This window comes from Lemur catta, chromosome 1, assembly GCF_020740605.2.
Source record: "Lemur catta isolate mLemCat1 chromosome 1, mLemCat1.pri, whole genome shotgun sequence".
NCBI lineage: Eukaryota > Metazoa > Chordata > Mammalia > Primates > Lemuridae > Lemur > Lemur catta.
Window position 1 is genome coordinate 34488762 of NC_059128.1, and position 26275 is coordinate 34515036.

General features: G+C 37.2%; 1 protein-coding gene across 3 annotated transcripts in view; it reads left to right on the forward strand.

Annotated features, from left to right (window-relative positions):
- Window positions 1–25298, forward strand: part of PPP2R5E (protein phosphatase 2 regulatory subunit B'epsilon) — a 138247-nt gene extending 112949 nt beyond the window's left edge. For 2 of the 3 annotated variants that reach the window (XM_045565957.1, XM_045565952.1), the window contains exons 6-14: window positions 7350–7480; window positions 7629–7688; window positions 8656–8764; window positions 10233–10286; window positions 10391–10441; window positions 12532–12651; window positions 16441–16568; window positions 18639–18740; window positions 23331–25298. In XM_045565957.1, coding sequence (XP_045421913.1) covers window positions 7350–7480; window positions 7629–7688; window positions 8656–8764; window positions 10233–10286; window positions 10391–10441; window positions 12532–12651; window positions 16441–16568; window positions 18639–18740; window positions 23331–23430 — 855 coding nt within the window. In that variant the 3' untranslated portion in view covers window positions 23431–25298. The remainder of the gene's footprint in view (window positions 1–7349; window positions 7481–7628; window positions 7689–8655; window positions 8765–10232; window positions 10287–10390; window positions 10442–12531; window positions 12652–16440; window positions 16569–18638; window positions 18741–23330) is intronic. The other variant, XM_045565963.1, reaches the window with a different exon arrangement.
- The last annotated feature ends 977 nt before the right edge of the window (window positions 25299–26275 follow it).

The following is a 26275-nucleotide window of genomic DNA, read 5'->3' on the forward strand; positions in this document are numbered from 1 at the left end:
ACCTTTGGCTGTTGTTTCTTCGTTCTGGGCTTTCTCCATGTGCATTATTTGGTCACGGTGAAGATGTTAGGAAGATATTCAGTTTTCAGGTAGCAGGATAGCTAAAGTTGCAAACAAAGCCAGAAATATGGACATCTGATTTTAGTGCTCTATGAAGGTTTGGATGGAAAACATTTAGAGTATCAATTTTATCGATTATCTAGTAGAAGATTTATGATCTTTTCTAAAATTACTTTCCATGGACTAGTACAGGGCAATTACTTTATTGTAGTAGAGGGCAAGTGGGTTTTTTGCTCGAAGTCTTGCTCTTAATGACTTTTTAAAATAGTTTTAATTAACGAAGTAATGTCTTTTTAAAACTCAAATATATTTATATGGTTTTTAATGACAAATATCAATCCTTTGCCTCATCCTTCCCCAATCCAGAGTCCTATTCCCTGGAGGTAACCACACTCAAGTCTTCTAGCTGTTTCCATGTGTTTATCTCCATATTTCCAAATAGCATGCTTATACTGCTATTTCTTGATCTTTCATTTTAGATTTTATCTATCTGTTGACTTTCTGCTATAGACTATGATGTATCTTCCTCTGTAGCTCCCTCTTCTACCACCAACACTAGATCACAAAATTTAATTAAATCTAATTATAGTGCTTACATTAGTACAACTGTATACATATTGTTCATACTTGAGGCATATAATTACATTTCTTGTAGAGCTTTAAAAAAAATACTGGAATTAATAGTTGCCTTGTTTTTCTCTGGCTTGCTTTCCTATGTATTGGTCACTAGTTCGTCCCTTAATTCCCTGAGAGCAACATACAGATCTTCTCAGTATGGCCCGTATACATCAGCTACTCTGTCAGTTCCTCCCCCTGCCCACCCCGCCAAGCCTCCTTCCTGGAGGCCATCTTGCTTTAATTGGCACTGGTTGCTTCCCCGAGGCTGTATCCACAGTGATCATCCTGGGACTTCCATTTGCCACTCTTCTAGACCATGTTTTGCTTGCTTAACTTTCTCTCATTTTGTGGAACATATTCTCTAGATGCTTCCTAAGAAAGCATGAATGGGATGTAATGTTCTGAGATTGCTTGTCTGAAAACATCTTAATTCTACCCACATACTTGACTGACATTTTGGCTAGGTATAAACTTGTAGGCTGGAGCCCATACTCCTCAGATGTTTTTTAAGGAATTGTTTCGTTGTCTTCTAGCTTCCAATGTTGGTATTGAGAAGGCCTGTGCCAGCTGAATGCCTTATCTTTTATAGTGATGTGTCTTCTCTGTAAGCTTCTGAGATCTTTTCTTTATCCCCAAGTCCAGAAAGTGATGTTCCTTGGTGTGGGTCTTTGTTCATTTATTGTGCAGAATACCTAATGGACTATATCTATGTTGAAATCCATTGATTTTTTTTTTCCCTGGAAAATTCCATCAAATTCTTCCTCAGATGTTTTTCTTTTCTCCATTTTCTGTTTTTCTGTCTCTGTGTTTCTCTGATAGCCTGTTACTCATGTATTAGTCCTTCTGGATCATGCCTCTAGTTTTCTTGTCTTCTTTCATTTATATACTATCTCTGTCTCTTGGTTATACTTCCAGGGGTAAATTTGCTCATTTTGATGTTCCAGTCCTCTGCTGAACTTCTTATTTTTTATATTTTGAATTTCCAAAAGCTCTTTTTTATTTTCTGAATATCCATCTGTAATTGCATTCTGCTTTTGTTTCAGGGATCCAATATATTTATCTCTGGAGATGTTATAGTTCCTTTTTGCAGTTTTTTTGTACTCTTTTGCATTACACCTGTTTCCTCTGTGTTCCTTATAATTGTTTGTTTATGTTAGAAAATCTGGTGATTCTTGACTTCATAGTCATAGTTAAATATTAGTCTACAAAAATCTGCTTAGAACCTGTGTGTACAATGTATGCACATGCATGCGTGTTTATATTTGCATAGCTAACACTTGGCAGCTGGTAACTTTCCATAAGATAATTGGGCAGGAACCTTGCCATTTCATTGGAAAACCCTCAGATATAAGTGTCTGCATAGATCTTTCTCTTGAGGCTATCAGTTTCCCCAGAAAAGGACCTTCCAATCTCTTGCCTCATCTGGTATTGGGGGATTGGGAGCTCAGTCAGGGAAGAGGGATGGCAACGGTCTAACTCTTTAGTACACAGAATTTTATTTAATCTGTTATTTTAAATAAGTGCTTCACTTAACTGTCTTCAAGACTAGATACTTTCTCATTCATTCTCTCCAGAGTTAGGTTATAAATCTTCAGTACACTCCGTGGAACAGGGATCTCTGGGGGGTTTTGTTACTCCTTCTACAAACTTTCAACCAGTCCTCTTCTTTTTAGCTCCTTCTCACAGCCTTGCCATCAAATATATCTGGTGCCTTCAATTCTTAAGCCTTTTGAGGGTTCTCTGGTGTGAATTGGCCTGCTTCTTGTTGGCTTCCCTTCCTGCTTGCAGAATGGAAAAACACTTAGCAGAATGGAGAAGGAGGAAACCTAAGATAGTCACCTGTTGTCATCCACTTTCCATCTTTGAAAAGTTTACAAGTATGTCTAATTTACTCTCCAACCCTCTCTGCTCTGTGCCTTTCTTCCGTTCTTATTTTTTCACTGTCATTTCAGGGAGGTTTCAAGAAGAGAAAAGTTCAATCCCCCGCATGTAACTGGAAGACCCTTACTGCCTTTTTCATTTCACCCTTCTCATTCCACTGTAATTAATTATGAAGTTCAAAGAAGGGTTCTTTGGCTAAATCATTACAGAGTTCATCCCTGTTTGTTAGCTTCAGGAAAGCTGGTTTTTTGTAAACTTGAAGCCAGCATGTTGACAGGTCTGTCTTTGCTCTGTAATCACCTTGGAAATTCTCCAGCTTCTTTTCTTTGACCACAAGCTGTGTCCTGTCTCACTGCCTATTTTTGAAGACTATATATTCTGGATGGCACAGTCCACCTTGGCATTTACAGGTACAGGATTATATTTCTCATAGCTTTTTTTGTGGGAGTGTTTGGGAGTATATATATGACTAAGCACACTTCATATTATTTTGTTTTGGAAATTAACGCTCATCGTACTCCCCCTTTTTTTGGCCTTTGCACTATTTATACTTACTTTTTTTCTCTCGTACATAAAATCTTCAAAAGTGTGTTCTGTAGAGCAGCAGAAAAATAGTTTAATACTGCAATTCATCTTTCTCATAGAACATGACACGTTTAATATTTGTGGCTTTGTAAACAAAGTTAGGTGCTTAGTAATGCATTTTCTTTGAGAACTTAATGAAAACATTAGTTAAATCATTTTTGTTTAATTATTATGTTTTCATTAAACTCAAGAATAACGGTATAGAAGCATAACTTATTCAAGTTTAGCTAACATTACATGCCCACAAGCCTTCTCTTAACGTTATTTGCAGATTATTCATTAAACTCTGCAACACTTAAAAATAGAAACCAAATTAAAACATAGAATTTAAGAGATTAATTATTTCCATTAACAAGGAGTGGGACAGGTAGGTTAGAGATCTTATGTCATTTTGAACATGTCATAGATAAAAATATATTGAGTCTATATTGGACCATTTTTGCCTGTTGGAGCCACATGCCTTTCCTTCCTAGACAGAATGTTTTCCTGTGGAAATGTATTTTTAACTTGCTCATTGCCTCCCCTAGTGGGCTCCAAAATTGTTTAACACTGTGTATGCCAGCAGTGAGGACAGTTTCTGGCACATAGAAAGAACTCTGTAACTTAGTATATATTTATTTATTTTATTGCTGAATGGGCAGAGACATGTTAACAGCATCTTCTATTTGGATAGGCTGTTAGTAAGGTCATGTGCCATTGAATCTGCTGTGAATGCTGGTGTCCCACTTCTAACTCCTAATTTCTTCATGGGTTAGCCTGGATGTCACTTCCTCTAGAAGTCTTCCCTGATCACTCTACCTCCAGATTGAGGCGATGTGTCTGCTATCTGTTTATACAGCATCCTGAACCACTTATCATGCCGTTTATTTACCTGTATCTCCCCCTTAGAATAGGCTCTGAGAAAGCAGAGATTGTCTCTGTCTTGCTTATCATTGTATCTGTGGCACCTTGCCCGCTGGTTGGCCCTTATAAGACACACAATAAATATTTACTTGAAATACTCATTTTTTGAATGAATAAATGGATGGGTGATGGATGGCATTGTGTAGCCAAAAATTGTGTCCTGTCTCACTGCCTATTTTTGAAGACTGTCTTTCAGTTTGTGCTTCCCGCCATATTTCAAGGGCTAGTATTTTGCCCGTAACTCAGTCTTTCATTCAAAGAAATGCACATTTGATTGTTGCCCATCAAGTTATTCTTCTGTTGTCAGTATCAGCCTTATGTCTTAATCACCTGAAGTCAAGCTTATATATGTCTTGATAGCTTTCTCAATAATGATGGTTGTCTGCTTTCATTTGTGTGCTGTCTGTATGTTCTTGAAATGTTTTGCTATAAAGATATTAGAACTATGAGTTTTGCATTATTGCAATAATGGTGAGTATAAAAACCTCAGTAAAATTGAAACCAATCTCCAAGTTTGTTCTTCATCCAGGGGAACTTACCAACATCATTTTTAAAAAGGTAGTAGATTTATTGAGTTATAGTTCATATACCACAAAATTCATTGTTTTTAAGTTTCTGGTTCACTGTTTTTTAGTATATTTACAGAGTTTTACAACCATCACCATAGTTTAATTGCAGAACATTTTTATAATCCTCCAAAGAAACCCATACCCATTACTCCCCATTTTCCTTTGGTCACTATGGATTTGCCTATTCTGGATATTTCATGGAAATGGAATCATGTATTATGTGGCCTTCTTTGTCTAGTTTCTTTTACTTAGCATGATATTTGAAAAGTTCATTCATGTTGTAATATGTATCTTCATTCCTTTTTATGGCTGGATAATATTCCATTGTACCACATTTTGTTTATTCATTCATCAAGTAATGGATATTTGAATTGTTTCAGTTTTTGACCTTTATGAATATTGCTACTATGAACATTTGTGTACAAATTTTTATATGGACACGTGTTTTCAGTTCTGCTGGGAGTGGAATTGCTTAGTTATATAATAACCCTGGAAGTTTTGAGGAACCACCAAACTGTTTTCCAAAGTAGCTGCATCATTTTACATTCTTACCAATGATATATGCAGGTTCTAGTTTCTGTACATCCTTGCCAGCACTTTTTATTATCCCTCTTTTTGATCACAGCCATCCAATGAGTGGTATCTCCTTGCTGTTTTTTATTTGCATTTCTGTAATAATCAATGCAATTGATCACTCTTTTATGTGTTTATTTGTCATTTGTATAGCTTCTTTGGGGTATGTCTATTAAAAAAATTCTTTGTCTATTTTTAAATTGGACTGTCTTTTTATTGAGCTTTAAGAGTTCTTTATATACTGTGGATACTAGTCTCTTATCAGAGGTTTGCAAATACAGTTAACCCTTGAACACCACAGGGGTAGTGCGCAGTTGAAAATTCACGTATAACTTTTGACTCCCCCCAAACTTACTGATAGCTTACTTTTGTTGGGAAGCCTTACTGATAAATAGTTGATTAACACATATTTTATGTTTTATATATATTATATAATATATGTGTTTGTGTATATTAATACATATTATATACTATAGTCTTACAATAAAATAAGCTAGAGAAAAAAATGTTAAAATCATAAGGAAGAGAAAATATATTTACTGTTCATTAAGTGGAAGTAGATCATCATAAAGATCTTCATCTGCATTGTCTTCACGTTGAATAGGGTGACGGGGAGAAAGAGGGAGGTTTAATCTTGCTGTCTCAGGGGTGGCAGAGGCCAAAGAAAATTTGTGTATAAGTGGACCTATTATATCAACTGTATCATCTCCCGTTCTGTGGGTCATCTTTTTACTTTCTTGATGGTGTCCTTTGAAGCGTGAATGTTTTTAATTTTAATGAAGTCTACTTTATCTATTTTTTCTTTTGTTGCTTATGGTTTGCTATCATATCTAAGAAACCATCGCCTAATCTAGGGTTATAAAGACTTATTCTTATGTTTTCTTCTAATTGTTTTATGTTTAGCTCTTACCTTTAGGTTAACTATCCATTTTGAGTTAATTTGAGTATATGGTATGAGGTAGGAGTCCAACTTTATTCTTTTGGATTATGGATATCCAGTTGTCCTGGCACCATTTGTTGAAAAGACTATTCTTTCCCCATTAAAATGTCTTGGCATCCTTGTTGAAAATCAGTTGACCATAAATGTGATGGTTTATTTTTGGACTCTTGAGTCTATTCTTTTGATCTTTACATTTGTCCTTATGCCAGTATCACATTGTCTTGATTACCATGGCTTTGGCTCCATACTTTGAGAAGTATGAGTCTTCCAACTTTGTTTTTTTTTTCCTCAAGATTATTTTGGCTTTTCTGGGTCTCTTGTATTTCCATATAAATTTTAGGATCAACTTGTCAATTTCTGTAAAAACAAAGCAGCTGGAATTTTTTATTCTAGGGTTTGGGTTGAATCTCATTTGGCCTAAGACTTTAGCTTGTTACCTCTTTTGGACTAGTTGTATGAGTCTCATTATGAGTACATAGATGTGATGTTATCAGGATTCAGTTATTAACTTTAGATTACAAATGATTGGGAACTTAAAAATGTTATTCATGTATAACAAACATACAGAAATAATAAATGTTCCCTTCAATGAATATTTACAGAATGAAGCACACCTATGTAACGAGAATCCAGATTTAGAAAGAGAACATTGACAGTATCATTGGGAATTTTTTGGTGTGTGTTTTGGTTTAGATTGTTTCATTTACCTGTATGTTCTGGTAGAGCTGAAGGCTTATCTTAACTGTATATTTGGAATATAAGCTCAGTAGCATAATACAGTGGTTGAATTCATGGACTTTGGGCCTTGAGTACTTGGGATCAAATTCTACTATGTATTAGCTGTGAGACCATGGCCAACTTACTTAACCTTTTTGTGCCCCATTTTCCTCATCTGAAAAATGGGGATAAAACTACTTCATGGGGAGGATTAATACATGTAGATTACTTTGAAAATTGTCTGATGATCATAGAAGTGCTACGTGTGTGTTAGCTATTATCATTATTGTTATTGCTGTTACGGTTATGTATTTCTTCACTAGAACATAAGCCCCTTGTCCGATTTATTTATCACTCTATTCCTAAAGACCAACACTATGCCTGGCACATACAGATACTTAATAAACTTGTGAGGAAGGAAGGAAGGGATATTAAATAATGAGAGATGGAATGCTAAATCCTTCACTGCCTTTGACAGCCATACTGTATTTCATTTACAACAGCTTTTGGAGCTATTTGACAGTGAAGACCCTCGGGAACGGGACTACTTAAAAACAGTCTTACACAGAATTTATGGCAAGTTTCTTGGTCTTAGAGCATTTATCCGAAAACAGATTAACAATATTTTTCTAAGGTAAGTGGAGGGTGGGGGTAGAAGAAGAAGCAGCAAAGTTGGTGTTTTTTATGCAAGTATTAAATAAACCTCAAATATTTGAACACAGTGTACTGATTTCCTTCTACCCCCCACCCCCGCCCGCCTTTCTTTCCTTTTCTTTTTTAAGGTTTGTGTATGAAACAGAACACTTCAATGGTGTAGCTGAACTGCTGGAAATATTAGGAAGGTAAGCACTTTTTAGCTACTTGCTAATCTCAGGTGAATACAATTCGGTTCAGGTGGCACAGGGAACTGCTGCCCTAGATCTCTTGCTGTATGTACATTGGGTCGCTCTCCTTGGTGCTTATTAGCGTGTCCCCCAACTGACTCTACAAGACACGATTTCCTGTTTCCTTTGTTCCACAATTACACGTTGCTAGTTCCACTGGAATGATTGGAAGAGCTAACAGTGCGTTCGTTACTACAGAAATGATACATCTAATTGCAGTCAGGCCAGTTACTCCAAAACATCTTAGGTTCATTAGTTTCTAGACTATCTGTCCTTTGTCATATCTCTTGAAAGCAAGTTTATAGTAAATTGGAAAGATTGTCATTTTCAAAGGAACTGTGTGTACCCAGGTGTAGTTCTTGAACAGCTGCTGCCTAGAGTAGTGGAATGAATTGGAAAGACATAGCTGTTATGTAAGTTTCTACACACAAGGGAGGGTCATGTGACTGGACAATGAAATTACTTAGCCTTTCCTCCTAATAGGAGGAGAAAAGGAAGGTGGACTCACATGGCTTTCTCTCAAGGACTTTTCTAGCCTGGGTAGAGATTTCAGGCATGAGAAGGAATGATGTCTGGAAATGGAGAGTCAGATTTAAAGAGGAAGTGAGCAAGGCAGGCAATTATTTAGAGAAGGAAAAGGGAAGGAAAATAAAGGGTTTTTGATAAAGAGCTTTGGGGAAGCATCCAACTAATTTTAAGAGCACAGGAGCCTTTGTTGGCTTATCATAGGCAAATTTTCTTCCTCCCTTAATTCCTTCCTACTTAAATGTATTTTTTTAAGTAACTAAGAAATTTTAAATGTCACTGGGATGGGCATTATTCTTTACAAATATAAACTGATTAAATTTAACCAACCTCACAAGAACAGTGTGTCTCAATTTAGATTGTGGTAACATTGCTAATTTGTGTCTCTTCTTTTTCCTAGTATTATCAATGGCTTTGCTTTACCTCTTAAGGCAGAACACAAACAGTTTCTGGTGAAAGTGTTGATCCCTTTACACACTGTCAGGAGCTTATCACTCTTCCATGCCCAGGTAGAATTTTGTACTACTTTTGGAAGCAAAAACTTTGCAAATTTAGTGTATGTTTGATATTGATAGTTCCTTAATTTCTTCAAAAAGAGAATTGTTAAAGTTTAAAATACTCCCTGAGGAAAATGTAAATGTGTATATTTTCTTCTGTGCACAGTAGAATGATGGGAATATTTTAAAAGTAGGAAGAGCCTTTGTTTAATCATCTCATTTTATAGAGAACTTAGGTGATTTGCCCAAGTTCACACAATTATATACTGAACATATTACATATAATGTATGTGAGTTTTCCAGATGTAGATCTTTGGACATATGTAAGCATTTTTTAATGTTTTGAGTATTTTTTTCTGTCTTCACTTTGCATTAGTGTATCAGTTGCCTTTTGCCTCCTCCTCTAGTTCATTCACCATTTCCTCACTTTCTATACACAAATAAATACTCTCACAAGTAAACAAATCGGTCAGTATTTTCACATCTTTTTTTAAGCCTTCATTACGTTAAAAAGCATACCCTGTCTTGTCCCCACTCTAATTTCCGTGCTAACACTGCCTTGCATGGTAAGCATGTCACTAGAGGGTAGATAATTATCTAGTGGTTTTTTCAGTTTTAGTATTTCAGACCTCCGACTTCCCTCACCCCCATGGGAATGTTTTAAGTTTGCTCAAAAATGTACATTTTTCTAAGCAATATTCCTCTTTAAATGTGAAATTTTGTATTTTGGGGAAAAATTAGTCCGTATGTTTCTAATTTAGAACATGACCAAAATGTTGTTTTGTGAAGGTAGCGTTCTTGTCTGAGAATCTTGTCTAAGAATTGTCCAAGAATCTTGTCCAAGAATCTTTACAAGCCCTTTTACAAACCTTGCCTTTAGTTTTGAAATGGGTATCACATTTGGTGATTGTTTAAAAGAATTCTTACTTTGATGTGTTAGCATCGGATGTAGAACTCTTTTTATATTTCTCCAGGTTGTAACTGGCAAATACAACCTTTTGTTTCTTCGTGAGACTGCTTTAGTTTGCGTGTGCCATTTCAGACAATCAGCAAGGTTTTTAGTAAGTGCCTACTTCCTGTAGAGGACTCTTCTGGAACCACAAGTAAAGCCCAGTATTGTTGATGGTAGCGGAAAGAGAAAGGAAGCTCATTAGATGTAGCTCAAACTGCATGTAGCTGAGATACTTTCACAATACATTGAGTGTGGTATTTCACCTCTGCTTTTCATTAGCTGGGTACTTCATGTCCCAATACTCTCTTTAAAAAATTCCCCTGGAGCCTTATTAGTGTCAATTTTTGGCATGAAAAAGTGGCTTTTTGTTTTGCTTCATATATATTTTATTTTTATAATAGTTAAAATGAATCGAATGTAAAGTTATTAAAACCAGTCTGAAAACTTCTTAGGAAGTTTTGATAATACACCTTTTGAGCCCTTACTATACAGAATTTAAAATTTTGTCTTTTCTTTTTTTTTCTTCAGCTGGCATATTGTATAGTACAATTTCTGGAGAAAGATCCTTCACTCACAGAACCTGTAAGTATTTATTCCACAATTTCAAAAAACTAAAGAAAAGCCACCTTTCCTGGAAGTGTATATGAAAAATTAAATGCCATTTGTTTTTCTCTTTTTCATTTTAGGTTATTAGGGGATTAATGAAATTTTGGCCTAAAACGTGTAGTCAAAAAGAGGTAAGTAATTAATGTCACAGAGTGTTAATAGCTTGCTAAATACTTTGCCGAGTGCCAGGCATTGGGCTAAGCATGTGTAAAAATTCACCATCTTATCTGAACCTCATTGTAGCTCCATTAAGGGCTGTAAAATTTTTGTTTCACTAATTATGAAACTGTAGAGAGGTTAAGTAGCTTGCCCAAGAACACTAAGAACAGGGGATCAGGCCAGACCCTGCCTCCCTGACTTCGGCACCCTGGGTTTTTATTCACTGTGCAGCTCGGCCTCAGGTGAGTGAAGACCAGGCCCCAGCCATCTGTCCAGTTGTCTAGCTCTGTTGATGTCACTTTCCTAGTCACCCCCTTCATAGTATGGAGGTTTTGCTGTCACTGTAGGAAGATGCTAGGGCAACCTGTCCAGATACCCACTTGAAAGCATAGTATAGATGGAATCTTACTGTCTTAAAATTTACAACAGGCCTTTAGTTTCAGCCATTCACAAATGAGCCTGGAAGGCTCAGCCCTGCAATCATTTGTATCTTTGCTGAGAACTAGCCAGGTGTGTACCACTGTGTGAGGTTGTTGTCAGGGAGTAAGTGAGTCTCTTAGTTTGGAGGTGGACCTAACTAGACACCAGATCTGCAGACACTCTTCTGAAAGGTTAGAGGCCGTGTGGAAAATGGCCCAGAAAAAAGGTCAGCTGTTAGTTTTATATTTTGGTAGACTTTTGGGAGAACGTCTGTGTGTATATTGACAGATGGAAAGGGTCTACTGTCTTTTACTTTTAGCAGAAATACCTTCTTCCTCAAATTAACTTCAATTCTCCTAACCCTGGTTTATACAATTTCGGAAGATTGTCTTATTTCTTAATACCTGTTAGGTAAAATTAAACTATGCATTGCTACCCAGATGCATCTTAAGATAAGAAAGCATTGCCATTTTTCATACTTAAATTTTTTTCCAAGGTAATTATATTTTTCATGGCTAAATAGGTAAATTGGTTTTCATTTCTCTGACATTTTTCCATTATATTTAAAACAATTGACTTGCTGTATTGATTTGGCTCTGTATTGTGATCTAAATGCTCTGTTTGTCAAGGCACACAGTGCTGAGGCCACGAGAGTCCCTGTGGTCTGTAGACAGCAATTGTGTTTGTGTGTAAGTGTGGAGAATGGGTCAGCGTGTGCTAGTGGGTTTAAAGTGGTGCCGGCATGTGGGTGAGTCTAAGACTTTATCTGTTCTGGGTATCCTAGTGCAGCACCTAGCATATTGTAGGGGCTATAACTATCTGGTAAATGACTACATTTGGACTTTTGCTTATCCATGCAGGAGGGCCACCCTCCTATTGTTTTTAAAAAAGCATTGAGGGGAGATAGCTCAGTTGCTAGCAATAGAGAGGAGAGCCCTACAGGGACAGTAGTGCTTCCCAGGAGCCCCAGAGCAGTGTGTAAGTGCTCCTTGTTCTGTGTAATATACATAGTGAGTTGAGTAGTTTTTCCAGGTAAGTAGAATCATATTTTCAATGCTGTAGGGAACTTGCTTTTAAGAAGTACCCTGTGGGCCAGGCGCGGTGGCTCATGCCTGTAATCCTAGCACTCTGGGAGGCCGAGGCGGGCGGATCGTTTGAGCTCAGGAGTTCGAGACCAGCCTGAGCAAGAGCGAGACCCCGTCTCTACTAAAAAATAGAAAAGAAATTATACAGACAGCTAAAAACATATATATATATATAAAAATTAGCCGGGCATGGTGGCGCATGCCTGTAGTCCCAGCTACTCAGGAGGCTGAGGCAGGAGGATCGCTTGAGCCCAGGAGTTTGAGGTTGCTGTGAGCTAGGCTGACGCCACGGCACTCACTCTAGCCCGGGCAACAGAGCGAGACTCTGTCTCAAAAAAAAAAAAAAAAAAAAAAAAGAAGTACCCTGTGGTGAATTCTTTGTGAAATGAACATCTTCTAAAGTGTGATAATACCTGGTTCATTTATATTTGGTTTTACATGTAAATTTTTCTTAAAATAGTACAAACTTAAAATTAACTAAAACTCATTAATCCTCACTGTTCATATGGATTTTTTAATGGAATGCCTCACATTTTGTGTTTTGCTTATACTTATAGGTCATGTTCCTTGGGGAGCTGGAAGAAATATTGGATGTGATTGAACCTTCACAATTTGTTAAAATTCAAGAACCTTTGTTTAAACAAATTGCCAAGTGTGTATCTAGTCCCCATTTTCAGGTTAGTAGTAAAGAGAACAAGAGCCAGGGTGAATTGCAACATGAATTATTCCGGTTAAATTTTATTTGTGTTGGGAGAAATGTAATGGACACTAGCTACCTATTGTTTGTTTGCTTGCTGTTTTCTCCCATGATGATAATAATTTTAACTATAGCCACCTTTATCTTGAGCACCTGCTGTATAACAGCGACTGTAATGGTGCTTTCTTTCCAGTAATTTTAATTCTCATAACACCCTGCAAGGAGGGCATTGTGTTTTTTACAGAATTACGGATGTGAACACTGAAGCTCAAAGTGGTAAAAAGTGTTTCGGGTAAATTGCTTAATAAGTGGGCAGGTAGGGTTTCTATAAGTGTGTAAGAGAGAATGCTAAATAATGCTTAAAAGAAAAAAAGAACCTAATATTCCATACTGTGCTATATGCTTTGCATACGTTATTTATAAACTTCACTCTATCCTCTGAAGGTTTCTAGATGAAAAAAAAAAAATGAGGCTCGGGGAACCATTTGCTCAAGGTCCCGAGTTCGTAGGGAGTGGAGTCAAGTTTTGGTCTTAAGTGTGTAGCTTCTTGCTAAAGCGCGTGACCTTCCAGTGGCACTGCTCTGCCTCCTCGTGGCCACTCAGGGGGAACACAGGGAACTGTTTTCTTTTCTTGAGGTCATAGCTACAGTGCTAGGGACCCCACCAGGAAGAAAGGTGATCCGGATTGAACACACTTCAGGTTTATCCTTAGGCTGTCTTACCGACAGCCCATATCACAAACCTGAGAAGTGACTTTTTACGTATTGCCTGTCAATTTGAAGAGATTGTTCAGACTGTAGTTCTTAGCACAGAACCATACCTCTAACAGGGTTATTTGATGGTGGACTTTTCCGCTAAGCTATCATTATCCTGCGTAGTCAGATATATTGGCTATTTTAATTTTTGACCTAAAGACATGTTAGTATGTTAAAGCAGTGATCTTTTGACAATCTAGCACTTGTACCACAAAACAAAACAAAAACCTCAAAAAACAAAAAAGTAGAAACTAGTCCATGAAGCGTTCAGATATAACACATGTCTAGACAAAAATAGAGAAATTACAGACTGGTATATAGATATTTTGATATTACCCAGGGCCTATAGTGTGCAAACACTGGATTATTTACCTTATTTTTCAGGTTTCGTCAGGATATTTGGCATCATGGAGGTCAAGGAACAGGAATCTCTTTTAAAATAAGCATCACCAGGGAGGCTTAAGTAGAGTGTCTTAGCTCAGGCTGTCGTAACACAATCCCATAGTCTGGTGGCTTAAACAACAGAGATTTATTTTCTCGCAGTTCTGGAGGCTGCATGTCTGAGATCAGGGTGCCGGCAGGGTTGGTTTCTGATGAGGCCCTGCTACCTGATGTGCAGAATGCCCCCTTACTGCGTGCTCACACGGCCTTTCCTGGTGTGGGCATGCAGAGAGAGAGGGCGATCTCGCCACCGGGCCTCTCTGGTGTGGACCCCACCCTTATGGCCTCATTTAACCTTGATTACCTCCTAAAAGTACTGTGTCCACATAGAGTCACATTGGGGGTTAGGACTTCAACATATGAATTATGGGGGGGACACCATTCAGTCCATAGTGGAAAGAAACAGGAATTTTAAATTATTTGACAGAAGTAAACCTGAAAACAAAGGCAAGAGGCTGTTTATTCGTTAAGTGTCCATTGGTTCATCCAGCAAACGTTTGTTGAGTGCCCACTCTGTGTAGTCAGACACCTGTCACTGTTTGCCCCAGGTGTGTCATTGGAGTCAGAGGTTTCCAAGTAAGTGACGCTGCCACTGTGTGTAGAAGGTGGGTCCCAGGAGAGTGGTGGTTTTGTGCTAGTGTCAGACACAGTAATTTTTACTTTGCATAAATAACACCTTTTCTCTTTAAGGGTTCGGATACATGCTTTCTTTCTATAAATGATTTTATATATTAAAAAGTAGATAAATAGAAATTAAGGTACTTGTTAGAGTTAAGTAGCAGGTGTAAATATTAGACTCATAATTGGATAAGGGAAAATCCCAAGTCCCTCCTTCTTTCCTCCTGGGGTCTCACTGAGCATTCTTCCTCTCAGTTACAAGGTTCAGAACAACCTCATTCCCATTCCTCCTTTCTCCTCGCCCTTTTCTTGCCTTGTGCTCCATCCTTATCAGCTACCCCATTTGCTTTGATGGTTCCCAAACACACTGACCTTGTTGGTGCCTGTGCTCTCCTTTCTTGCAGTTCCCTCTACCTACAATGCAGTTACCTTCTTTCCTTCATTCTTTGAAGCCCAGCTTAAATGCCACCTCCTATGTTACGTTCCCGCCACCCCTTTCTCCCCCAAGTCATCTGGATTGTTCATTCTCCTCTTTCCTCTGGTGTTTTCGTCATGTGTCTAGCATCTGTCACAGTTTACGATGGATAGGCTCGTAGATGCCCCTTTTCCCACCAGCATATGAACTCCTTAGGGATAACAGTAAAGAGGTTAAGAGTAGAGTCTGTTTTGGAGTCTGTCACTTGCTAGCTGTGTGACCTTGAGCCAATGGCTTATCTTCTCGGAGTCTCAGATTCCTCCTCAGTAAAACAGAATAATGGTATCAACTCAGTTGGTTGGTTGTGAGGATTTAATGAGATTATATATATGTGGAACACTTAGCATAGTGCCTTGGCATATAGTAAACATTGAATCATGATTGTTTTGTTTGTACGCCCAGGGTCTAGTACAATGAGTCCCAGGATTTTTTTGGACCAAGTTGAATAATGTAAATGTAAATGTTCTAATTTCTCAGAGTCTATTGGGGGGTACGTCTTCTACCATTTTGTTCCCTTCTAAAATGTAATTTCTTAATCTGTGTGAATGAAGGAAGCTACTCTTTTTCCTTTCCCCATATAACTATCCTTTTTAGAGATTTTAGGTTTTGTTTTTGAGGTGTTCTTTGAATTCATAAAATCCAAGATAAGCAAGTCAGGCCCAGCAAATCAAATTAGAGTCAGCTGATGGCATGGTAGGAGGAGAAAAGGGATCTTAGCTAGCAGGTGAGTGTAGGTGCAGCCATTGTCTTGGCTTGTCTAGTTCAAAGGAAGGGAGCAGAAACTAACTCTGGAAGGAGCCCTGGGAGTGAATCCCCAGCTTTTATCATTTGCTAGCAGTGTAACCTTGTGTAGGTTACCCCATCTCTCTGAACCTCTGTTCTCGTCTGTAAAACAAGCACAGTGGTACTACTTCGTGGATGGTGGTGAGGAGGATACTTTCTAGCTGCAGTGCAGGCACAGTGCCTGCCCACAGGAGGTGCTTAGTACGCGTGGCCGTCTACAGGGATGGGCGACTGTGGGTTCTCCTCAGCAGCTGAGACTGAATGCCAGCCATGTGCTGGGCCTTGTGGTTGATCTGAGTGTGTGGGATGAAAGAGATGAGCCAGGAAGGGGACCTGTAAGATGGCCAGAGTGATTGGGAAAATGGTGGGGTGTGGAAGGGGAGGGCAAAGATGTTTGCAGCTTGGGAGCTATGTCACGAAAGTGTAGAATCAGATGACATGGGCAGAATTAGAGGAGAATATAAATTAATGGTTAGGAAAATTTACTTCATTTCCTTACGCAAACTGATGAAACACGTTGGAACTTTCTGAGAGATTTTAAATCCACAAAAATGTAAAATATGACGAATATTTGATTTTATATTTGAACAAATGATTTAAAATAGTCTTTTAAAATACTTTTGTTTGGAAAGATTATAATTTTATTTTATCTTCGTCTTTTTCTCCCTCTTAACATCTTATTTTTCTTTTCCCAAAGGTGGCAGAAAGGGCACTCTATTATTGGAATAATGAATACATCATGAGTTTGATAGAAGAAAACTCTAATGTCATCCTTCCCATCATGTTTTCCAGTCTTTATAGGATTTCGAAAGAACATTGGAATCCGTAGGTTTTCAGTTTCTTTCCTCCCCTCCCCGTTTCCTTCTTTCCTCCCTGTCTCCCTTCCTTTCCCTTTTTCTTGATCAAATGTCTCGAATGCTTACTGTGTGCCAGATGCTGTGCTTGCTGCTGAAGACAGATTGATTCGTGGAAAGATAAAATCCCTCCCTTTTCGAAATTCGCTGACTGGTTGGAGAGACCCACAGATAAACACATATTTTGTGCTGTTTTGTTAAAATATCTGTTTATTTGAGAGGCTTCCTGACCTGTCTGTGAAGGTAGCAGATATTTTGGGGGGATGCTCTGGGGCTGAGAGGTGAGGTTTGTGGGTATCGATGGAGTGGCTCAAGCTGAATCGTAAAGGAATTTGGCAGGTGGGTGGGTTGGGGAAAAGCCCATTCAGACAGTGGGTCCATCCAGCACACAAATAGGCACAGAGATGTAAAAAGCACCTGTCCAGTTCTGAGACCTGTGAGTTTGGGAGGGCTCAGGTACAAGGCCTTTTGGAGAGGGTTCTGGAAGGTAGGCTAGAAAAGGGAGCACAGGGTTCGCATGGGCCTTCACCAAGTGAGTGATAAGGAACGCTGAAGGCTTGTAAGGAAGGAAGTGTCCTGACTAGATTTGCGTTTTAGCAAGATTCATTTCTTAACAACCAACTCAGTCATTATACGTGTTCTCTAGGAAAAGACAAAGTTTAAAATCTTCAAGGAGAAGTTTAATATCCAGCCCTGTGAAAGTTACAAGCATTCTATATTTGAATGACTTTATGTATTTTTCTGTAGAAGGGAAGCAAAATTTACGATGGCGTTAAAACATTAGTAGGTGTAATTCAGTATATTCATAATATGTTTGTCTTTAAAATTTTTGCAAGTAATTGTAAAATACCACATTTTCTCATTTTTCAAATGTGCCAAATTTTATTAATAGAACTTGTAAAAATAAGGAGCCTGGTAAACAAGTCCTGTAAAGACAGTCTCTCGAGGACCCAGAGAGTGTTTCTAGCACGTGTCTAACTGCTCAGTGTGCTATATATGGTACCTGTCCATCACTGCCCTTGTGAAGAGGTCGTTCCGGGACCTTAACAGTACAGAACCTAAGGTTTCCTTTTAATGGGCACAAGGAAGAGGCTACACAGCAAGTGCACTTTCCCGTAAATGTTTTAGAAACATCAGACTCATGGTTTATTTAATCTGTGGCTTAATTTTTACCAATGCCTTTTTCGGCGGTATTGGGAGCATGTTTGTTGCAAAACGGAAGCAATGGATATTTTTGCAGAGGGTGAAGCTATTTAGAGTCCAGTCTGAAGCTGTCAAGCTCATCATAGCACAGACCTCACATTGCCCCAAAGCTTATTTTTCCACTGGATAAGTATGGGCCCCCATTTTGGCTATTTAGCTGTATAGTGTTTCAGAGCTAATAGCCATCGCCAGTTTGCCAGTTGTCTTACCAACGTATGTATCAGGTTAGCAAGGAGACAAGCAGGAGTGGGTGCACTGAAGCAAATCTCAGCCAGACACGTAAGTCATATTAAACTGCCCATCTTACAGGGGCTTGATATCATGTCTTTGCATATGAATCATTTTTATGTGTGTATATATAAATATATATAAATAAAATTTGTTTCTATGGGAACAGCTTCTGATATTGCTGAATTATGTATATTAGTACTTTAAAATTCTATGCAAATTCAGGTGTCTAAGGTTGGCCCTGCCACAGGTGCTTCTTTTAGGGTAAAGTTGCTTTATTTTTATACTTGCCTTTTTATTAAATGAAGTTATTCAGTGCCTACAGGCAAGTCTAGTCTGGGCACCAATAATTAGTAGAGGGCAAAATTAGATTTTTTTTCTAAGTCTGTCACTCCTCAGAAAGATATCTGGCCTTGAACAGTAAAGAATAAATCTCTTGATGTGGAAATGAACTGTAGGTCATTTCTAGGTGTTCCAGCTAAAAAGGGATGGAGACAATACGCAGTATATGAGGAACTCATTCGGACAAAAGTTGGGCTTCTGCTTTCTTCATTCAGCATCCTACTGTGTACGACTAACTAATATGCCACCTTTTTTCTGTGCTTCACAGGGCGATAGTGGCGTTAGTGTACAATGTGTTGAAGGCATTTATGGAAATGAACAGCACCATGTTTGACGAGCTGACAGCCACATACAAGTCAGATCGTCAGCGGTAACTTTTTAAAGCTTTTTTGTCAGCTGTGCATAAAACTATTGGGTTCTTTTCTTGCTCTTTGCTGAAGTTGGCTAGTTGTATCCCAAACTATAAGCAGCACAATTTTATTTACAGTCATGCATTGCTTAATGATGGGGATGCCTTCTGAAAAATGTGCCATTAGGCAATTTTATCACTGGGTGACCATGATACAGTGTACTTCCACAAACCTGTACGTATAGCCTACTGCACACCTGGGCTATATGGTACAGCTTATTGCTTCTAGGCCACAAACGTGTACAGCATGTTATTGTACTGAATACTGTAGGCAATTGTAACACAAATCCACTGAGTGATAGGAATTTTTCAGCTCTGTTACAATTTTATGAGACCACCATGGTATATGTGGTCTGTTGTTGCCTGAAACCGTCGTTATTCGGCACATGACTGTATTTATATATTCACGTTTGCACGCTCATTAGCTGTGTCTTTGTTAGTGTGCCACTGGGCAACAAAGCTTTGTGTTAGTGTCATTTTGATAAAGACTGCTTTCCTCCTTTCCTTTAATAATATTTCAGTTCTGCCTCAGGGTTAAGAGCCTGGCGTGTAACTGGCATCAGGCCCATTTAAGAGGACCAGCAAGTATTAACAGTTTGCTTTCTAGCTTCACTCCCACTCTGAACTTACTTGAACTAGCATTGGGTTGATCTTGTATTTCACTCCAGCAGCAGGAGGGATGACGTACCATTTGTCTAGCTCTTTGGCCCAGACCTTACTAGCATCCAACAAATTCATTGCAATTTAAAGAACATGCAGGTTAATAGTCTGGTATTATGCAAATCTTGAAATGTTTAAGACCATAAGAGAACAAAAACCAGTGGAACTCTTTATAGTAAATGCTTATGGCTTAGTAAAGCCTGTCTTGATTTCATTTATACAATTCTTAAGTTTTGTTACTTCTTATTCGGTATGTTCAACTTTCTAAAAGCTGTACATGGAGAGATTAAGGAAAGCCTAGAGAACTCTTAGTAGTTGAACCTGTGGTTTTGCCTTTGATCACCCAGATACAAATGTTGGCTTTGTATATTACAAAACCATGGACTTTAGAGGATCCCAGATGTGTGTGCGAGTGTTCATACCCAGGACTTTGGTGGACCTCCTGAGCAAAGCTATCTGTGATTCCCTTGCTTCTTTGCTTTGCCTGATTTTTAGTGTGTCACTTGCATTTTACTAATAAAAAGCAATGAAGAGAAAGCTTTGGTGGCAGAGGGCAAAGGACCATTGCAGTGATTTATTTAAGTTACCAGGGATGTGGTTTATGAAAAGCAATGTAATTGTGGAATATGGCAGGTGTTTAGCTGTAGATAGAAGAGGCTGAGATTTTTGTACCAGAATGTTAAGATAAATATCATTTATGGAATATGTCATGCTACACTTGAAATTTGAACAACTTTTAATTTACTATATTAATAGTTGTTGCAAATCATTAAATTTATAATAACCCTCCTTGCCCCAAGCTTAAATTAAAATCTTTTAAAAATGTTACTTAAAAAGGGCTAAGGGCACATTTTAATACTGTGATGCACCATTACGTGTGCATTTTTTAAGTGTCATTGTGCATAAGACTCTCTCTTTTAGAGCAACTGAAAGCTCATTATTATTATCCTAGTTGAACAAGGATTAAATCTGTGGAATCCCATCAAAAATAATGAAGGCCTTATTTTAAAAATACTCAAATCAATTGTTTCATATTACTGAACTTCATTAATAAAACTGTTTTCTGATAATTTATCATCTAAAATAAATAGAGCAAACCCTTGAGAAAGATAAGAATTAACTCAGGGGACCAGGAAGAGACAAAACTGTGAAAGTGATTCTGATATTCTTGTATATTAAAGTGATTTATAATGAGTGGACTTTCTTAATGAGAGAAGAATTTTTTAAAAGCAAGGGTAATACTTTGTCAAAGAAGCAATAGAAGGTTGTACCGACAGATGGAAACATTGGTTTCTTTGTAGATGTGGGAATAGGAAAAGAGAACGAAGAGGTTTATTTGGTACTGTCAGAAGACCTAAATGGAGGATTGTACTTCGGGATGACAAGAAGTTAATGATTTCAGTTCAGATCAAATTTTTAAGTATTATAAATCTGAAAATGGTGGGTGGAATGAGTATTTAACACTCTTAGGTACATATGCCAACATTAGTGCTATGTAAAATGGCAATTGGAAGAGAATTTGACAATATCTACAGTATGACAGCGTGATTTAGTTTTAAAATTCCCACCTACAAGGAGAGAGAAAAGTGGGAAAGAATGGAGGTGACAGTAACTATATCAGAAATATTTAGAATTTTTCAAGATAAAGTTGTCATCATGAAAGCTGTATGATAACTTAGCGTAAAGCTCATCTGGAAGAAAAGCCCCACAAAACAAATTGCGTTGAATGCCATGAAACTCTTGATCAAAAACGTGAATGAAACACTTTAGTAACAAGATAATTAGTGTTTTAATGATGTCAGCACTCAATTTGACTGCAAATCAGGGCATTGTGAACTTGACACACGTTGAGCTGTTTTTTAGATGAATCAAGTTCCCAAGCCCTTGCTTACCTCCCCTTCTTCCTCCAAATAAAAAGTCATATGCGCTAAACTTAGCAGCATTTATAGAATTGATTTATATGTGCTCAAATCAGTGTTCTATGCTAACATTTATTTAGACCTAATATTATCCCCCAACTGTACCAAGAAACAAAAATTGTTAATTTGCCAAATAGCTTGCTTATGTTAAGAATTTGAAATTCATAATGATTAGAGGATTATCTAATCTTGCCCCTATTGCCCTGTAAAGGCAATTTTTCAGGGTCAAAATTATCAAATAGCTTAATTGTAGGAAAACTGTTATCCTCACTGAAATTCATATTGTGCAATTTGAGATAACTGAAACTAATTATAGTAACCAAGTCCTAAATTACCAAAATATTAATTATGAAATAATATTAATTACTATATTGTATAATTCATCATTCCCTCAAGACTCTAGTGGAATGAGAATATACATTTACTTTAGGTTTTTCTAGAGATTTGGGGGGAGGATGAAGATTAATTTCTACTGTTCTAGGTATTAATATACCTTTAAATAATATTGATGACAACATAAAAAAATGAGGCACTGGAATTATGTATAGATTTTACTTAACCCATGTGGATTTCCCTGAGTAAAAATTGTGCTATGGCTGAAGTTAAATCTTTGCTAAATGAGGTAGTGCAAGGACCATATCTCCATGTCGGAGATAGCAGAGCCCCTGTTTTCAGGAATTATCTGAATTCCTGGATTCACAAATGTTATCTGGATCTGCTTTTTACTGGTTCCCTGCAACATGAGAAACCAGGGACAGTGCAGTGAATTATTTTTAATAAATGTGAATGCATTTAATTTATAGTATCATCATATGTTCTTGGATAATATACTTCCTACTTGTTTGATGTTAAAACATCTTTTCCTTTTTTGAAATACGATAATTAAAAAAATGTCCTTAGCAAAATAAATTTTGTTGACCCTATTTTGGATATCTGGTTTTGGGGAAAATTTTACAAACAGGAAAACCTAAAAGTCTGGGAATCACTAGTAAAATTGATATTGAATCAAATTTGAAGGCTTTGTACATTAAAAAATTAATACATAATGATAATATCAGTAAAGTTCTGTCCAGGTAATTAATTAAAACTGAAGTCACAAGTTTTTTTTTGTTTATTTGTTTGTTTGTTTGGGAGACAGGGTCTTGCTGTCTCCCAGGCTAGAGGGCAGTGGTGTCACCATAGCTCACTGCAACCTCAAACTCCTGGGCTCAAGTGATCCTCCTGCCTCAGCCTCCTGAGTAGCTGGGACTACAGGTGCATGTCACCATGCCCGGCTAATTTTTCTAGCTTTTTAGAGACAAGGTCTTGCTCTTGCTCAGACTGGTCTCGAACTCCTGGCCTCAAGTGATCCTCAGCCTCTTAAAGTGCTAGGATTACAGGCGTGAGCCACTGCACCCAGCCTGAAATCACAAGTTCTTACTTCTAAACTGCTATGGAGTTTAAATTTACTTGGGGTAGGAAAAATAGTTAATAAGGGGAGGATATATTTTCTGGACCTGCTACATTCTCTGTATCAATGTCATCTCCAGCTTCCTTTTTGAGAAACTGTAATATTTAGAGACAAAGAAAAATTAGATTTTACCTAGGCCCCAAGTAAAAATCACTAATGTGCCCTTGGTTTTAGGGTAACTGATACATATAAATTGTCCCCATTTTTCTTTCTCAGTAATTTTGAAGTTAATTTTCTGATTTGAGTTATGTGTAAATGGGTATTAAAGTGTTCTTGTCATTTCCTACTCTTCATTAATCCTACTCTTCGGTAATACATACTTCTGTGTCTCTATGAGTTAAAAAACAAAAAAAGTTTGAGAGAGGAAAAGCAAAAAGAAAACTCCCCACAAGCTTAATGCCCAGATTTTTTTGAGAACCTTTTAAAACATACATAGGGAAAACTATGGTAAGGGGCAGTTATTGCTGGATAATCTCTTTAAAACTTCTCAGTTGTTTACGTTGTATTCTATTTCTTCCTCAGTGAGAAAAAGAAAGAAAAGGAGCGTGAAGAATTGTGGAAAAAATTGGAGGATCTGGAGTTAAAGAGAGGTCTTAGACGTGATGGGATAATTCCAACTTAACAAAAATAATGACAACACCATTACTAACCTGTGGAGTCACACATTTATGTAGTAGAAGATGGAGCAACAGTTTTCTGTATTGTGCAACTTTACAGTAGATTTCACATTTGTTTCATTATTACAACAGCACTGTATATACCTGTCTCTAAGTAAAGGAAAAAATAAGGACTTCAATCCAAAGTTTGGACAGTAGATGGACTTCTCAGAACTTTGCAAACATAATCATTGTTCTAACCCTCTTTTAAAAAAGCGGTCTTCAGAGATCTGTGATGAAATTGCTGTGTTAAAATTCCATTATTGGGAGTTCCTTATTTATCACTAGCAGAGAGTCTGATACAATTTTCAAATGTGAACAATCTTAAATTTAGCTTGTCTTTCTGCTAAGCTGTTAAATGTATTTATAGTAAAGGAAGAAAAAAAGACTGTCATTTCCTTATAAGTTTGTATAACATCCTCCTCTGGATAACTTGACTGTAATTTGACATCTTTTCCTTTTGCACATCTTCCTGAGTTGAATGTCCACGTGAAACGGGGCCATGAAGTATAAAGGTCCCTGATAAAAGTTTTGTTTACTGGGGTGAACATCTTTCCAGTAACCAGGTAGTCCTGGTACTCCTTTAGTTTTAAAATTAGGAGTGAAAAGAGAAGAGGTGATAAACATAGTAGGGAAGGGAAATTTGGATTCATGCATCAGTTTATGGTGAATCCAAATCAATGTCTTGAATCCTTTGAAAACAGGGACATCATAGGCTTCAGTACCTGACCAGTATTAGTTGCATACATCATTGGACACATATACCAGAGATGTTTTAGAAATGTCAGAAAAACATCCTTTGGATCATTTGAAATAAGAAAGACAAACACTAAATAATACAACCATGAAATTGATCACCAGGATTGTGAATCTAATTGGGAAAAGAAGAGCAAACAGCTTGGACTGTTTGGAGTTGTTGCCTTACTTTTTAATATGTATTTATAAAGTATTCCAGCAAAAGAGGATGTAGCCTCTGGGAAAAAACAAACATGTTACAGTGTTTTTTGTAGATTCTCGTTCTATATCTCATCACAGCGCCAGCCCTGTTTTTAGCCAGAAAGGATTCAGGATAAACATTATTATGCATTCTGAATTGGATGCGTATTCCTAACTACTGTATTTGTTACCAAAAGTGGTTCTACAAATGCTACTGAAAAAAAAAATCTGGAAATTCCTAATGTCCTGAGTATTAATAATAAAGTTTAAAAATGCTTTTATATCAAAGGTGCATCGTGACCAAATTGTTTAAGAAAAAAAAAGAAAAAACAAAATCTAGGGCTGTATTATAGATATATCTTATTGGCTCTCTGTATTTAAAAGAGGAATATTACATCTTGGGTAGGTAAACTGCTGATAAGTTTGTGTACAGTATGTACGTACCTGATGCAGTTGCATTTTTATGTACTGAAAGATATGTGTTTGGGGATTTACTTGCAGGATACTTTTGCTTGTTGTGGACATGGCAGAGTGAGTTGATAATCCTAACCACAACTTCCAGCAGTATTCATGGTATAGAGCCAATTCTGTGTTCATGTATTGAATTGTGATAGTAGCAAACATGAACATATGAACTGTTATTGCTCTTCATAGAAATACAATATAAATATGGGCTTGTATATTTTCTTCCTTCCATTTAAATATAAAGTAGAATTAGCAGTTTTATTATTTTGAAGAAAAAGGAAAAAAAAAAGCCACTGACCTTATTCCCCCATGAAGTGTTTCAGGATTATCAGGTCACAGTGTATATGTAAAAGTCAGCTAATTATGGATACTGTCATCTTGGTCACTTTGTAGAAAAAAAGAAACAAAAACACAACCTGGCATTGTTGATTCCTAGAAAGAAACAGCAGTAAAAAAGTCATATGCAACACCAAACACAACATGGTTTAATGGAATTAATAGATTTTTTTTTTAAAAAGAATATTAACCGGGGATTCAATGTAAAGTTGGCAGAGGCTGCCAAAGACGAAACAACTTACTTTCAAGGTGTTGGAGTAAAGGTGCAAGTTCAGATACTAACGGTAAAAAATAAATTTGTAACAGATATTCTCCTTCAGCCCTTTTGATTTTAGCTTTTTAGTTTTGACTCTGCATTACATTTATTTTTGATAGTATAAACTTTTGTTTGCCATAAATTCTTCTTTTTAGATAGAAGACATTAAAATCATAGGTTTATGAAGAATCTCTGCCCATTGGAATGAAATGCAGTCATTTGAAATGAGAAAGGCCAGGATCCGTTTTTGCACCTTATCCTGTCCTCAGAGTTAAGGTGAAAACTACACAGATATCCTTGATGTCAATTTTGTATGTTGATCATTCCAAACTGAGAAGAATAAAGCCAAATTTTAGACATATTTAAAGAAGCAATTATAGCTATATGTCTAAAATTCATAGGGCAACTTCTGAGAAGAAACACTGTCTTTTCTTTTTCTTGTTTAACTGAAAGTGACAATGTGACATTTGTCATGTTGTGTGCAGTGACGCAGAGTAACTGAGGTAATCTGACTGTTGCACTATGTGACATATTTAAGGACGTACTTGCTGCATTTGCAGCAGCCCTCTCTTTGTCCCTTCCCACAATTCTGCTGTTGCTGCAACTTGAGTTAATTGTGACAAATGCATCTTTGTGTTAAATTTTGTTTGCTTCATAATTTCCAGAACTATATATAAATATATTTTTTAAATAGCAAATATTGTAGTTAGTGAGTGATGATCACTCCAACCGTATCCCTACCATATTGGTTTCAGGGATAGGATTAAGAGTGTCTTTGGAAGAAAAAAAATACACACAACCCTGTGGTTTAGAATGAT